Source organism: Eleginops maclovinus, chromosome 20 (genome assembly GCF_036324505.1).
Source record: "Eleginops maclovinus isolate JMC-PN-2008 ecotype Puerto Natales chromosome 20, JC_Emac_rtc_rv5, whole genome shotgun sequence".
NCBI lineage: Eukaryota > Metazoa > Chordata > Actinopteri > Perciformes > Eleginopidae > Eleginops > Eleginops maclovinus.
The window spans coordinates 3,425,634-3,441,783 of NC_086368.1; the positions used below are offsets into that span (position 1 = coordinate 3,425,634).

Sequence of the window (16,150 nt, forward strand, 5' to 3'; positions counted from 1 at the left end):
AAAAGGAACACTGAGACACCCTTGAGCCAGGCACTGAACTATCACTCTCTGCAGTGAAACCGCACAGTGGTCATCATGCTGAACCTGTGAGCAGTTACATCGCTCCCCTCCCGTGTGTCGGAGTGTATAAGAGTATGTTTGTATTACAGTCTCTGACTCCAAGAATAAGAGGGGCCCTGTGTCATAAAGAAATGACACATATTTCATCCTCCCCCGTTGTTTTTGATTCTCTGAATGAATAGTCGCCTGATCACCCAATACACTTCAAATGATCCTATTTCGACTTTTTATATCTACAGAAGAACATGTTTCCTATCCTCCTTTTACTATTTTAGAGCGTTTTCTCCCTGTGATTACTAAACTGAAGACAATCTTGTTCCTTACATCCGTCCAATTCCAGCAAACTCTCATTTGTGTCAGAGAGGATGACTCCAATTTGACCTTTTTGTAACAGCCAGTCGTGATGCTGTGGAGGAGGGACCTAATTAGATTCTGATTCCAAGAACGCTGGGAGTCCTGTTTCTGTATGGTGTGTTCATTTACCAGTGTTTACTGCATGTAAACGGCATTTGAATGCACACTGGGCCCAGTTGGCACTTCCTTCTGCGTTTAGGACATAGAGCGGCACTGACCCCTCAACCTGTGCAGCCGCTCACTGATTGGCTGAAGGGGAGAAGGTAGTGTCATTTAATAGGATTGCTGGTCAGGGAGCGATCGACCGGCGGCATTAGCCGTACTTAGTGGGGTAGGGATGAGGGTAATGTTTAACAAGGCCTGACAAGGACGGATAAAGACACAGCGGGAAGAGACACGGCTCTGAAGGAGAAAGAGACAAACACATTAAGGGACACAGATGTACAGCAGAGCAGAAAACCGGAGGCAAAAGGAAAAGAATATGAAAATGGTGAGCTAAGGAGTGGACAGGAATGATATGCTTTTGAAAGTGAAAAGGGAATCAAAACAGAGAGGGGGACAGTTATGAAATACTTGGATCTACAGAGAGATTTACAATGTCATTAAGATGTGAAAGCTCAATTGGATCCTTGCACACAAAGAGCAAAGCAGCTTCATCTCTGTTTGGGGTTTGCCCGGGACAGTCCAGCTGCCCCGAGGAGACACTCTCATGCACACTCTGAACCGGCGGAACAGGCTTTGTTATTGATGGTCAGGATTCAGGACTCCAAACAAATATTTGTGGCCTAAATGCAACTCTAGGAACCTTGTTTTGTTATCTTACTCCCTCTCGGTTATTACTGTCCTCAGTGTATGTGCTGGATGTCCATATGATTGCAGCCTGCATGCGTCTCTCAGTATAGTGTAATCACAGGCTCTCATCAGCCAGTCAGGGACACGCTAAGCGGGCCCTGTTCCCAGACCGGACGTCATAACTTCACAACTATTTCAGAAGTCAAAATGTAGTTAGGGCTATTCTTACCATGCAGTCAGCCCTGTATGTAGACTAAACGGCTGTATAAACTTTATCAATACGCACTAACATGTGGACACTTTGTTATTACAGCAGTCTGATATTGAACAGTTCCCTGCTGGATATCAATAGTCTGTATTACCTAAGATCCATTCATAGCAGCACACAGCTTCATGCAGTCCATCAACCGGCTCAGCTCCCAGGTTCATTGCCTCTAATTCTTTTTTTTAAGATAACCAATAATGACGCTTTCAAACATTGTTGTGGAAAAATAAATTGCCCAGAACAAAAAACAACACGCCTGCAGCCAGAGCAAAGACTCCCTCCTGCCAGACTGTGGAAGCAAAAACAAACTGTGTGTAAGCTTTAAAGCACGGGGGGGACAAGTCAAACCCCAACCCTGCCACAATAAATTCAGCAGGGGTTTAATAACCACAGAGAAAACACGGCATATTTATTTTTAGCAACTGGCTTTCATGCTGAAAACTACAAAACAAATGACTTGCAGGGTTTTTGTTACCACACGCAATCAGCTTTAGTTTGTTTACATTTGATACGCTGGTGATTTTATATATCCTTCTGTTATCGGATTGAATCCCACACTCACCCCCTTCTCCTGTTTTCCTCTATCAGAACACTCTGGATGCGTACCCCTGCGGCTCGGACCACACCCCCAGTCCGATGGCCAGCAGGACAGCGGTGGAGGCAGAGACCATATTGGACAGTCCGTCTGCCCGTCTCACTGCTGTGGCTGTCAGCGTGAGGGCGGGGCATACCATCGCCTTCCTGGGGGACTCCAAAGGGAACCTGCACAAGGTAACTTCAGATCTCAGTTTATATTATATTATTTATAGATTTTGTCAAGTTGTATACACTTAGTAGTGGTATGCGCTTTGTCCCAAGCCCCGAAGAAGTGAAGTGATGTCATTGGGCTAGGGTGACCAGGTGTCCCGCTTTGTGAGGGACTGCATAGCATTTTTGTCATTTGTCCCGCACATTTGTTCTTTTATCCAAAGAAAAACAAAGCTGTGTCAGATGTAAATCAATCAACAGAGAAATGTATTTACTTATGGTTGTAGCCATGGAGGGTGACTCCCTTTTTTTTCAATTGTGCACGTGAAGGTGAATAGGTTTTGAAGAGATACTTCCCCGAAACGCCCAAGAAACGCCTGGATAGATTATTATCTAAACTAGCTCAACGCAGTTACATGTATTGTCCCGCACAAAACATGTCTGGCTTGTTGGCACCTGGTCACCCTACATTGGGCCCAAAAATATTTTTTTCCATTGACTTATTGGGAAACATCTGTAAAACAAAACATTGACTTCACAGTAGAAACACTGGAATAGCCCTTATTTAAACCATTAGGTCGTAAAATGTGTTAAAAGTCAAATCCAGAATAAATTTCCCTCTCTATATGTTGAATGAGCTGAGGGCGGCTGGTACGGAGCATGTTGGAAGCGGGGCTTAAGGGAACGCACATGCTCTCTGGGTTCAGAACCATAAATGATATGGATGATACTTGAGTCAGCCATTTGAGCTTTGTGCACCAATGTGCAATTTCCTATAAAAGAACCTCCAACACTGTATCCATTCTCTTTTAATGCTTTACCCACTTTATTTGCTCTATTTGGCCACTTAACATTTGCTACAGTTGCTGTATGGATAGTAAAGTCATGTAGTTAGCGACTTAAAGTCACCAGTGACGCACAGTTTGTCTAGGGGCTTTATTTGTGAAAATGTAAGAACGTATGGAGCCTAACATATGCAGCTCTGTCAAAATGAAGAGACTATTGCAGCATTATCAGTTCCTCTGGTTTTAGAGAATGAAATTTAAGAAAAGAGTGGAGTGGTCTCTGGAGAATGTTTTTTTCAGAGCTGTATATGCGATAAGAAGAAGAATTGTTTTACCCCATATTTTGTAAATGGTGTAACTAAATTAACTGTATACTATGGTGATATGGATATAATTGATGATTAAAGCACAAATGTTGACACTGGAGTGATACATCACGCAGTCCTAATGTGGGAGAATACGAGTTATTTTCCAACCTTCGTAACTCATAACCCTTGGCCACAGAACTCCAATACATCAGCTCGCCTGGGAACATGATTTCTGACTGAGTCATTTCGGATACATCTTCAGCTGCAATGCTGGACAACAACTCCAGTGTTCCCATGCTACTTAACGTCATGTTCAAAGTCCGTCTGCTCTTATTGTTTTGATTGTAAGACCCCCATGGAACCACAATCTGTGAGTGTGAGACATGCACAGACAGGTTGCCAGCTTGCATTCCAGTTTGTTGCTGTGTGTGCTAACTGTGATGCTATGCAGAGATTGTGCAGGGTTTATTATTGCTGGAGATATGAAGTTATAGTCTGGCATGCTCTACTACTTGGGTCATTGTGACTCGGCTGTGGCTCACTGGTTTTAGACGCACACTTGACCCGCCTGTTAAAAATGCTTGGTCTATTATAGAATATTATTTACTAAAAGATTGTTGGCAGATATTTGAATGCTTACATTTCTAAAGTTACCTCTCACGCTGCATTTACATTATTTTATTCATATAAATGTTGCATCTTCCTGGTTTATATTTCTCTGATTAAATCAGTTCTAATACATCCTGTCATTTTACAGTCTATCAAATTAGATTTTGGTTGACACCAACTGCGTTTATGGAAGTGAAAGTGGACAATATTGCTCTTTTTTGGTTTATGGAATACAGGAAGCAGTAAATTGTAACTTCTCCCTGTGTAACAGAAGCCCCCCCTGTTCTGCAGCTAAACAGAGCTGTCTGTCCCTCATGAGGAACAGCCTGTGAGCATTCCCTCTGTGGCTGGATCATGTGAAGATCCTCTGAAATGACATCGTCCTCAACATCGCTGTTGGGGGGGGATCCTTTGGGGTCAGAGGGAGGTCACACTGAAGGAGATGAGGAATGTCCTGCTGTAGAAAGAAATCAGAGCCAATCAAAAGGGTAACAGACGTGTGTGTTTAGAAGAGGTCAGCTGAGCGTGTGTAATAGTTGGGACGCACACAGAGGGTTTGTTTATTGCATACCCTAGTGTATTGATGTTATAAGTATATTTAGACTATTAACTTCTGGACTAAGCGGTGAGTAGGGGTTGGCCCCTTGAAATGAGTTTACCGAGAGCTCACCTCCACACAGTCGGCTCTTTGTGCTGTTTTTTTCTCAATGGTGGCCTGTGGTAGAGGCCCCCTGCACATGCAGAAATAGCACAATGATGGCCATTAATGTGTTTCTGCACAGATACGTCACAGATGCAGCCAAACACTGAGCCAGAGCACGGAGCTCCGTACTTATGATGTGCACTGTCACCGCTGACTGGCAGAGGCGTGCACACCCTCACACAGAGACTCATTGAGAGTGATGCACGGCTATGGGTCATAACGGCACACACTATGCGGGTCCATGTCACCGTCATTAATGGAAGCTTTGTCAGTGTGTGTCCTCCTCAGAGGAACCGTCAATTCAAACTCTGTTAGCTCCCTAACTGATCACCTCATGTTCTCTGTGTCAAATCCTTTATTTATCTCCTTCTTCCACGGTGAGCATATGCCCTCTAGTGGTTGTTATAATCAAAGTGACACAAAAATAAACTATAAAATAAACTAATACATTAATATTAAAATGAGAGAAGACTAATCGACTTCATTTTTGAGATAAGATAAGATAAGATATGGTAAGTGAAATACAACATGAAGCATAACAAATAATTAGAAATAAAAATAAGAAATGTACAGATGTACAAATAGTGCAATGAATGGAATATTAAATAAAATATAATATAAATGTTAAGTAGAGTTCAGAGGATGAGATCAGCATGCTTGCCACTTATGCAGATTCTGAGAAGAGCAGTGTTGTTGAGAAATTTCAAAACAGTCCACTTCCGTGTGTTGGCACAGTTGGATTTCACACAATGTTGACCCGAGTGCACATACACATCACATCGTCTGTACTGGAGTGTTAAATGTCCTCGTGCTTGTTGTTGTTGGAGAGTCCCTCACACACTTATTTCCCCGCTGATTACAGCAGGTCCTCTCTGGATTACACTTTGTGTGCCGTCTCGTTCTCACAATAAATCACAGAGCTTCCTGTCGGCTCTTCTGTCAGCTCAGCATCCAGTGTTTCCTCAAATGGCAAACCAACCTTACATCTTCTTCTATTTCTTATCTGCCATCTGTATCTGCATTCCAAAGCTTTGTTGACATTCACACAAGATATGTGGAAAGTACAGCCAAGCGTGGAGCGTTACTGTGCCGCTCTGACAGAGCTGGGATCAGGCCAGAGGGGATGTGTATTAAAGCAACCACATTTTAATGATAAAAGAGCAAAACTGATCATCGGTTTTTGTTTATTTATATTCATAAACATTCAGCATTTTTTTTAAATCATGGGAACTGTTTATGTAATGTGAAGGCTGCAGTCAGCCAGATGTTTTTCTACTTACAAATGGGAAGTATGGTGTGCGGGTTAGAAAAACAACTTAACACATGTTTTGACTGAAGGAAGGCTGAGCTGTGATTGGCTAAACTAAGTTAGGCTACGGAGCCAATATGTTTTAAGGGTGCGTCTAATGTCTGAAAACTATTCTTTTAAGACACGCAGCTGAGCAGCTAGGAATCCATCCCCTGATGTTGGTTGAGGTCAGCTCAGTGTGTCATGGTGGAAGAAGGACAGGGTTTGAGCAGCAACAAGCATTTCATGTCCAACAGCCAGCACAATCTCGGACTGCTCACTGAGGCTGTCTGCCGTGTATCGGCTCTGACCATCTGGACTCGTCTCTGGTCAAACCTTTGTCTGAACATCCAGCAGGATATCTAATCTGGTTATATAACTTTGATGAAAAATAACCCTCTTTTGGCATCAATACTCTAAATCTTTCTTTTTGTTGTCAAAACGCTGTCATTATCCTGGGATGCAGGCGGCCTTATCAGTCCCCTTAGAGTCAAAGGGGAATTCCTTTTATTGTATTCATCAAAGTCTGTTCACAGTAATTGAGTCAGTCAGAGTAAACTGAATACATGTGTGTAGTTGTGTAAAGGTCTTCCTATCTTCAGAGTAATACCACTTGACTCAGTATTGACTACAGGTAGGAAAAGTAAAAACCTGTGGAGTTAGAGAGGAGTGAGCTAACTCTGTAGCTCACTGCTGATCCTTCTGAAGCTAGCAGCGCGAGGCTACATTAGCCGCTACTAGCAAAGAAAAAAAAAAGATGTTGTCAATGGTTCTCCTGCATCGATTTGGATCCTTTTTTCCTTTACTTTCCATTGTGTGAACACTTTTAACGTGTCAAATGAGTGCAATGCTACATCGGTGGAGTACTGAATGAGTTTCGTCCCTATTCTTCTCAGATTAAACTGCTTATACTTCTTGTGCTTATACTTTAGCTTCCAACTCAACATCCACTTATCAGCTCTTTTCCTTCCACCATATTACACACTCTTCATCAGCTGCAATGAAGCTGGATTTGCACATAATGAAATTCAGGTTTCGTCTTGGGTGTTATTTTACAAAATATTAAGGAAGAGGTGGTAGAGCAAAAAGGGCTGAAGTTGGGAGTTTGGTGCCTTGCTCAATGATATTTGGACAGTTTCCTTTGGTTCCCAAGCCAAGTCCCTACAAACTCAGCTACAGTACTGCCGCCCTTTAAATGTGAGGAAAAGGTGTTGGTGATTGCGAGGAGGAAAAGTAAATAAGCGTTCTATTATTATGTTGTATGCATGATGCCATAACAAAGGGCATTTGAGTTGCAGCTTAGTGCAGATGTTTACTCAGCGGTCTATGTATCATCACACAGTCTGAGCGTTGGTGTGTACTTTTCCTCAGGTGTTCCTGGGCCCGAATGGAGAAGTGGAGGAGTTTTCAGTCATCTCCATTCAGCCGAACTCAGCCATCGGGGCAGACCTGATCCTGGACCAGAAAGAGGAACATCTCTTCATCATGACTCAAAACATGGTACTTCATCACTGCAGTAGTTGCAGTCTTCCTCTTTGTTTTTAATTCTAGATGCGACAAAGCTGAAGAGAAGGAATTTGTTTTTTTGTTTCTGCCCCAATTATTCCTCTTCCAGTAAGCAGCCTGTAGTTCGGATTAGTCTAATGACCATATTTTCATTTTGCATTGTTCCAGTGGGAAAAAGTGGGCCAACTATTCTTTTTAATCAGATTTCTGGGGGCTTAGTGTGCACGCTTTGCACGACTGAACATGCTTGTGTTGTCCTGCTTCCAGTTGCAGAAGAGGCCGGTGGCTGAATGCCAGCAGCACCCAGACTGCCACTCCTGCCTGCTGGCCCACGACCCCTACTGCGGCTGGTGTGTCCTGGAGGGCAGGTGAGAGCATCCACCAACTCATTTCATGTCCTAATTCAGTGCTAGAAAGTATGGCTGAAAGAAATGTAGTTAGAACTCAAGTATAAGGTGTAAAATACTCCACCAAATCAAAAAAAATAATACAGTAGCTCAATGGATTTACACACAAGAATATTCTTTCTTTACTAACACAGAAATAATAAACCATGGGATGCTTCACAACGGCATCAATAACATGAGAAACAGTGCTGAAACATTAATAAGTCCTTAAGTCAACTTGGTGATCAACAATCTAAATCAATCAGCCTGCAGCCGTGCTCTGCGAAGCAGTGAGCTCAATGCTAATGCGAACACACATGCAGTTGCTAGGTTTACCATGATCACCTGAAGTTATTTACTCATAAGTCCAAATATTAGAGAAATGACCATTTTGAACGTGATAATAACTCTGAAATGAAAATGAAACAGTTTTTCCTAATGAATGAATATACAGCTCCAGAAAAATCCGGAGACCACTCCACATGTTTCTCAAGTCTTTATCTCTACATGTATGGCAGCCATTCCAGTGTCTGTTGAATTACAACACAGAGAAATGTTGTCAGGAGTTTGTAGAATACAACAACAACAACAACAAAAAAAGCATTTAACTCAAAGACTATAAATAATAAAACCAGAGAAAATTATAATGCTGCAGGGGTCTCTCAATTTTTTCCGGAGCTGTTTGTACCAAATTTCTTAGCAACCCGACCTTAGTTAAGATATTTCAGTTTGCAAAGGCTGACTGAATCAGAATACCCTTAATCCTCACACATTGGAAATGTACATTGTTACAGCAAAAGTAAAGAGCTAAAAATAGCAAAATGTTAATTAAAAGCCGTGTATAAAATATTAAAGATAACAGAATATACAAAAATAACAATTTACAAAACATGCGTCAGTGGGTGGACACTGGTGGAGTATGGAACATTGTCTGGTTACAGTGGTTCCTGATTTTTGTTTTGTTTCAGTGTCATTTGAATGACCTCTTGCCCCCCTGTTGCTCAGACCACAGCCATGTTCTAAATCAACATTCAGTATGCTGGTGAAAGCAAGCTGAACACACACACACACACACACACACACACACACACACACACACACACACACACACACACACACACACACACACACACACACACACACACACACACACACACTGAAGACAATAGTGGTTTGGCTCTCCTGACCGTTTTATAGGGTAAACTCAGCCACCTTAGGGATATATGTCGAAAGTTAGCTAACACTAGCTAGCATTAGCACCTTCAAATCTTAAACAAGATGTATTAAAATAAGTTAATGCTCCATTGTTGATAATTATTTTTACGGGCTTTAATCACACTCTTATCTTAACTTCAAAGTGATATTGTAAGCGGAAAAGCCTGTTTGCTTTTCTTTAAGACATTTTGAAATGTAAAATCCATTCAAAATGAGCTCCTTGTGTTGCTCTGACATGTTGACTGTCAGTAATGTGTTTCCTCTCGGGGCTAGTTCAAAGCTTTTTACTGAAATCCAAAGATCTGTGTTGACATGAGGTGAAGCTGCTGTTAGCTGTGTGCTGTTTTTGCCAAGTCATCCTAAAGGAGAGGTGTGTGTGCTCTGCTGGGTCTGTGTTTGCACATCTGCACATCTGCCTCAACACCTGGCCTCCTCTTTCTCCTGCCTCCCCATCTGGATGTGTTTATTCTCCTTTCATCCTTTCAATTTCTGTTTGCCTTCTCCACAGTCTGTAAACACAGTGTATATGTTCCTTTTATTTTTTTACACTTTCCTCGTAAACAGTTAAAGAAGTGGAAACTTGAAATCCTCACTATTTAGAAAAGCATGTGAACAATCCGGTTGGTGTGCAGTTGTACAATCAGCGGTGTGCAGTTGTACAATCAGCGTAGGATTTATGGATTTCATGCCTTTACTTTCTTGATATTTAATAGAGTCTGAGAGACAGAGATGGAGAGCCGGCCTCACAGACATGCTATGTTCTCCCTGCAGGTGTGTGTTGCAGTCGCAGTGCTCCCGGGGGCAGCAGCCGGGTCAGTGGCTGTGGAGCTTCGACATGGAACAACAGTGTCTGGTGGTACAGGAGCTCAACCCCTCCAACATCAGCCAGGGGGAGAGCAGGAGGGTGAGTCTGAAACAGCAGAGGAGCAGTGTTGTGGGGTTCACCCCGTCTGTCCACATCCTGACTCAGGTGTTCAGGGAGGAAACTGATATTTTCCCCTACAGGCCAAAACATCATGGCCAATTCCAAACCGCCCGCTAGCAACTCCCACTCCTTGGTAAAGTGAACTCCGTCAGTAGCCTCACTCGCAGCTGAATCGGTGTTGGGTCCGGTCAGGTAGGGCAGCCGGACGGAGCCAGGACCGAAGCAGACTTCCTGTTGGAGGGCTTGATGACCCACTCCCCACTTGTTGGATAGGAACGACTCTTAATGTAGGGGACCTTCCAAGCAAGCGCGCTGACGGACTAGGAGTGTGGAGGGTACAGTGTAAGGGCAGCTGGAATTGGGCCTATGAATTACCATCCCATGACTCCTCCAACTGTTCCTTATCATCCTAGCTGGGAGCTTTACTGTGTGTGTGTGTGTGTGTGTGTGTGTGTGTGTGTGTGTGTGTGTGTGTGTGTGTGTGTGTGTGTGTGTGTGTGTGTGTGTGTGTGTGTGTGTGTGTGTGTGTGTGTGTGTGTGTGTGTGTGTGTGTGTGTGTGTGTGTGTGTGTGTGTGTGTGTGTGTGTGTGTGTGTGTGTGTGTGTGTGTGTGTGTGTGTGTGTGTGTGTGTGTGTGTGTGTGTGTGTGTGTGTGTGTGTTAGGTGTCAGGGCATCAGGAGCAGATAGGGATCAGAGCTCTGTCCTGTCGTGTCCCGCTGCAGGTGGAAAGCTCCATATCAGTCATCTTTATGAAAGATGGTGCCTGTGGATAACAGCAGAGGCAAATATATATATACAATACACACAGTGTTGCATCATGGGAGGGACTACTAGAGAACATTTCCTCTTTCAGAATGAGTACTCTGTGTGGGGGTAATTACAGCAGATGGAATCACATCTTTCCCTGGAAGTGTAAATACAGTATAACTAAACAACTCAATAGTCTGGTTTTCAAGACCTGCAGTTATCATGTAGCTTATGAGTGGCTGGTACAAAGAAATCTCCTTTAGTAGAAATGTAAGAGATGTGTTCATTCAGACAGCTGAGGGAGCTAGATTCAGCAAAGAAATGCCCCCACTGTGAGACACAGTTTAGAAAAGCAAACAGAAACAGACAGATTTAATCACACAACAAAAAAGAAAAGTGGAATCATATTTATGGACTGAACATCAAGGAGATTATATAAGTATTGACCTTTAGAGACCCTTGAACCCATTTTTGTGTCTTCTTAATGGAAGGGTAGGGGATCTTAGGAGAACAGTTTATGTACTATGGAAGTGGTGTTGAGAATCTTAAAGCTGGGAACCCAGAGATTTATTTGATATGCAGATCTCTTTTTGTCTTATCAATGTGTAATTAACATTGTATTGTAAGATTTGCGTACCACATATGACCCTTAGACCTTCAAGAACACTGTATAAAAACAAATGCTGTGATCTCAGGCAGCCAAAACCTGTCCCTGGTCTCACTACAATAAATGGCTGCTTTGGGGACTGACACTCACAAACAATTTCAAACGGACTCATTGGATCCACAAGTGACTCAGCGTGAGAGTCATGCTTAATTTATGCAATTTCAAGACCATAGCATGCAGAAATATACACTAGTTCTAGAATATGCAAAAATAACCCATTTATAATGCATGCAAATTATGCCTGGAATTAGCATAAAGCCCTCTTTCCCTAGGGGAGTCCTGCGGGTATCCATGGACCCATTTATACTTCAATTTTAAGGTGAAAGGTAATAGGACCCATGGGAATGACATCCCATGCACTTGACAACTAATTCCTGATGATATCGGTGTCTCCACCAGAAAAATAACATTTCCAGTTCCTGTGTTCAGTGAGTTGTGAGGACGATCAGCCTTTCTTCTTAGACAATAGCTTGACTATCTTTGGGTTTCGGTAGTTAAACAAAACAAGCGATTTGATGACATCGCTTTGGGCTTCAGGAAATGGTGATGGGCATTTCTCATCATTTCCTGAAGTGTTACGGACAAGATGATTCATTGGCGAGAATATAACTAAACAATTAGGGGATTGATAGATGAAGTCATACACAGATTCCTGTCGAATCACAGTTTGTTGCATCTGGGAATGTTGTTCTTTGTCTACCAGTGTGCTGCTAGACTATTGCTGTCCTCGGATCGTGTGATGTCATGTCAAGTAGTATGGGTAAAGGACAGGAAAAAACTCTAAATATCTGGGGCCTCCTTTATGACGGGAATTGTGCGGTCCTCCACACACACTCTGACCCATGCGTACGCACAAAAACGGGAGAGATGAGAAACTGCGACCGTTGGCAGAAGGATGAATGCAGAGACACATTTGAAAATAATACCACACGATACGGCTGGGCTATGTATTTCATCTATTCAAAGCTGCTTCCTTTACGGAGGATGTCTCAAATCCTATAGGGTAAATATCCAGAACAAACAGTTTTAATAAAGTCATTTTTTTACACAGCCAGCATCAGCCAGACGTTGAGCTTTAGCGTTTCATTTTTCTTGCTCTTCTACGGCTTTATCTCCCTCATAGACACAAAAATGTGCTTACACTGCGTGCTCTGCTCACACATCTAGCTCTCCCTGAACTCAGAGCCAGACACCAGCGAGTGTTAGAGATGTTTAATCCCCCTCCATTCCCGTTCACTTTTCTGTTACTTAAGAAATGTTAATTGAGAATGGCACTTCGGAATGATGTGGATTTCTGAAAAGGTGGCTATATTGTCAGAGTTGGGTCTTGAGGCCTTATCGCCCCACCACATGTTCAGTGGCTGTTTTCCTGAAGTGTTTATGTCTCTCTGCAGGTGTCCGTGTCAGTCGCAGGACTTCCAGTGTTAGAAAAAGGAGAGACCTACTCCTGCTTCTTCCAGGACAGCCACAGTCCTGCCAGCGTCACGGAGAGCGGAGTCACCTGCCATTCCCCTGACAGCATCCGGGTGCCCAGGGTCCCCCCAGGACAGGGTGAGTGGCTGTTGTTGTTCCTGGAACAGAGAAGATGAAGCTGGAGTTTAATTACTGCTTTGAACTTTTCACCTTTGCGACTGAAGGGTTTTTCCTGTAATGAGATAAATCTGTGTGTAAGTGTGTGTGTGTGTGTGTGTGTGTGTGTGTGTGTGTGTGTGTGTGTGTGTGTGTGTGTGTGTGTGTGTGTGTGTGTGTGTGTGTGTGTGTGTGTGCATGTGTGCATGCACAGACATACCGCACGCGTATAAATTCAATCTCTGTGTCCCTGGATTTAGGTTAACCCAATCCATTTTTTCATAAACCAGCTTACACAGCAGGGAGTGTGTACTTTAAAGCGTACAAGTCCCCATGAATCTAATTCATCCTCTATGCTTTCATATGCGATTTAGTTTTGCTAAGTTTCTGAGATTGTTTAGCGTGCGGTCTGTTACAGTAAGTCAGCCGCAATGATGAAAGAAGATTTAGGGACTTGTAAATAAAAATTGAAGTCTCTACAGAGGTCACAGTCACCCAAACATTCACCGGACACACACACACACACACACACACACTGGTTCCCATGCCTGCATTCCTGAAACTTGCTTGTTGTGGTTCTCAGGGTGCGGGGCTCAGGGAGAATCAGCCCGGGGGGGTTAGGGTTTAAGGATCTAGGATCTAGCTGTGGCTTACCTTAGCTTAAAGAGGGTTAGTGCCAGCGCGCACTGGAGAAAGAAAAGGCCTGAAGCTCTGTGAATGCAGCAGTTCCTCTACAGATGAAGATCAGACCCCGCTGCTGATGTTTCTGTTAGCTAGCAGGTGGCACATTGATTCACACGACAACACTAAAAATGTGATATAAATATCATACCTGCATTACAGTTTGTTACACTTACATGTTCATTAGACATCCTGGTTGCTACTTTTATACATCTGTTTACCTCTTTAGCTCAACTGAAAACTCATGCTGCATTCTGTCGGCTCGGTCTATAAGTGATGCCTTTACCTCTTCTGCGATCCACCAAGAGGACCCCTGTGTGAGCTTTACTCACTGTAACCATAGCTTCACATACTAACACATGAACATATATCAGTCATACAGGCTCATAAACTATAGAAAAAGTGCTTATGGAAGATAATACATGTTTCTTAACTTTCAATTGTCCGTAAATAGGCCCGATATTGCTGTGGGTCTAAATCTCCCAATATGGTTGCTATGAAGCAATCTCACTAACATAATTACATTCTCCAAATTCTCTTCAGTGGGGGCTTTCCTCCCCCCCACAGGACACAACGGGCTGGAAGAATAAAACTGCACTCATCAATGTTTCTAGAGTAAAAAAGCATCACATGGCTGTAATGTTAGAGTTCACTGAAAGTGGGTTCAGCAGCCTCTTATTTCTGTAGTTTGAGTCATCATTTATATCATTTCCAATAACTGAAGTCCCCATGCTGTTTGCACAAATCGGAGAAACACAGGCATACAGACATTTAGTTTGAATTTAAATGATCTAATTTGGAAAATAACATAAAAGATAATTGTAAAATGACCCAAACTGTTGTAAGCAATAATCTTAGTTTAAAAAAACAACGTCCTGCTTCCACTTTGTCTTCCTCAACTTGCTGTAGTTGTGTGTTGCCTACAGTTTTGCTGTGTTCATCGTTTAATCTCCTAATTGAATTTAGATTATCTGGATTAACTGCGGTTCTGTCTGATCACCTGTTTAATACCGTAATGTTTTCCTGTTCCATGACCTCAGAAATTAAATCAGTGAGCACAATATTATTGTAACTAGGAAAACAAAAGCCACATTATTCCATCCTTTCTGTGTGCTGCACATTGCTTCTATTCTCCCACCTCTGTCCCGTGTCTCAGAAACATCATCCCAAACTTCCTGAATCAGGGATGTTAAATTGGCCAAACATGGTCCGAGCCCCATTGGCTGAGCTTGCTGAGGTGAAGCTCGATGTGGCTCTGTGTTGTGTCCGATCTTCCTCATGCCATCTTCCTCTCTGTGTTTCTCCGCAGACTTCGTCACCGTCCCCCTGTCTCTTCGCTTCGGCGACGTCACGGTCACATCGAGGGATTTCACCTTCTACGACTGCACCGCTGTGAAGCAGCTGTCTGGCAGCATGCCGTGAGTCACCGTGTACTCCTGTCTCTCTCTGTCTGAGGCCCCATGCTGCACCCTGTCTATTCTGACTCCCTCAATCGAGTATTTCTTGAGTCTGTTTTCCATTTCTGCTCATGTAACCTCCTGGTTCTAATATTTTGAACCCTTTCATACACAACCTGGCTGCTTTCCAATGTATCCTTCATTATAATATCATCAGAGCATGAAGGCTGCAGTCCTCTGACTCCAGAGTCCTTCCTCTCTATATCTGCTCCGCTCAGTGAGCTAATACCATACTGCTGGCTTTGTTCAGGACAGACCTCCATCATCAAAGACATTAGGCTTCATGCTTTTATATATTTACCCAAAACATTTTAATTGAAGTTTCTGTATATGTGTGCGTTCCAAGTTCAAATTCCCAAACCTCATATCAGCACAAACCTGCAGTTTCAGGATGTTGATGAGTAGGTCAGATTTGCCCATGAGCATCGACCCCCATCAGTTGCTGTATAAGGCTTCCTGCCACACTGTGTCAGCATGTCATCTACAGAAAGTACCATCACATAGTTAGCTGTTTCATACTAGAACATATGAATACAGCTGCCAAAGTCTCCGGACATGATGTGACAGAGATGGACGTGATAAAAACACTAACAGCTGATTGTGCACCGTCAGATGCAACAGTGGATTTTGATGGGATGGCAGTTGCACAGTAGGGACTTGGCTTGGTTTGCAGGCATGTCTGTACTGGTACTTCATCTACTGAGCCCTGCAAAGTACCAGACCCCAATACTGCTCCCCATACGCTGTATAATAGCTGTATAATATAATGTTTTATAGCTGCCCGGGTGTCAGAGGGGGAGGCTTATGAGGAACGCCAGGAGGGTCCGAGGGGAGGGGTGCATGTCAGATGCTGTAATTATAACATAATATGTTATGAAACATGCTCCTAATAATAGGATGGGTTTAATGCAGAGAATAAAGTCAGTGTGTGTGGTGCTGTACAGGAATTCCTTCATGCAAGTCATCCATTTGACACTCGATGTGGAGAGAGATTTGCATAAAGAACAGAAGCAAAACATTACAAGCCTCCATAAAAAGAAAAATGAGGCTCTTAAACTCTGTGGCGAGCCATGATGATAATGATAT

General features: G+C 43.0%; 1 protein-coding gene across 3 annotated transcripts in view; it reads left to right on the top strand.

The window, feature by feature from the left end:
- The window catches only part of plxnb1b (plexin b1b), a 98,408-nt gene that overhangs the window by 58,477 nt on the left and 23,781 nt on the right, over positions 1-16,150 (top strand). For 2 of the 3 annotated variants that reach the window (XM_063911202.1, XM_063911203.1), the window contains exons 4-9: positions 2,060-2,242; positions 7,283-7,411; positions 7,685-7,785; positions 9,790-9,922; positions 12,752-12,908; positions 14,917-15,025. In XM_063911202.1, the coding sequence (XP_063767272.1) occupies positions 2,060-2,242; positions 7,283-7,411; positions 7,685-7,785; positions 9,790-9,922; positions 12,752-12,908; positions 14,917-15,025 (812 nt within the window). Of the gene's footprint in view, positions 1-713; positions 905-2,059; positions 2,243-7,282; positions 7,412-7,684; positions 7,786-9,789; positions 9,923-12,751; positions 12,909-14,916; positions 15,026-16,150 lie in introns of those variants that run through there. The other variant, XM_063911204.1, reaches the window with a different exon arrangement.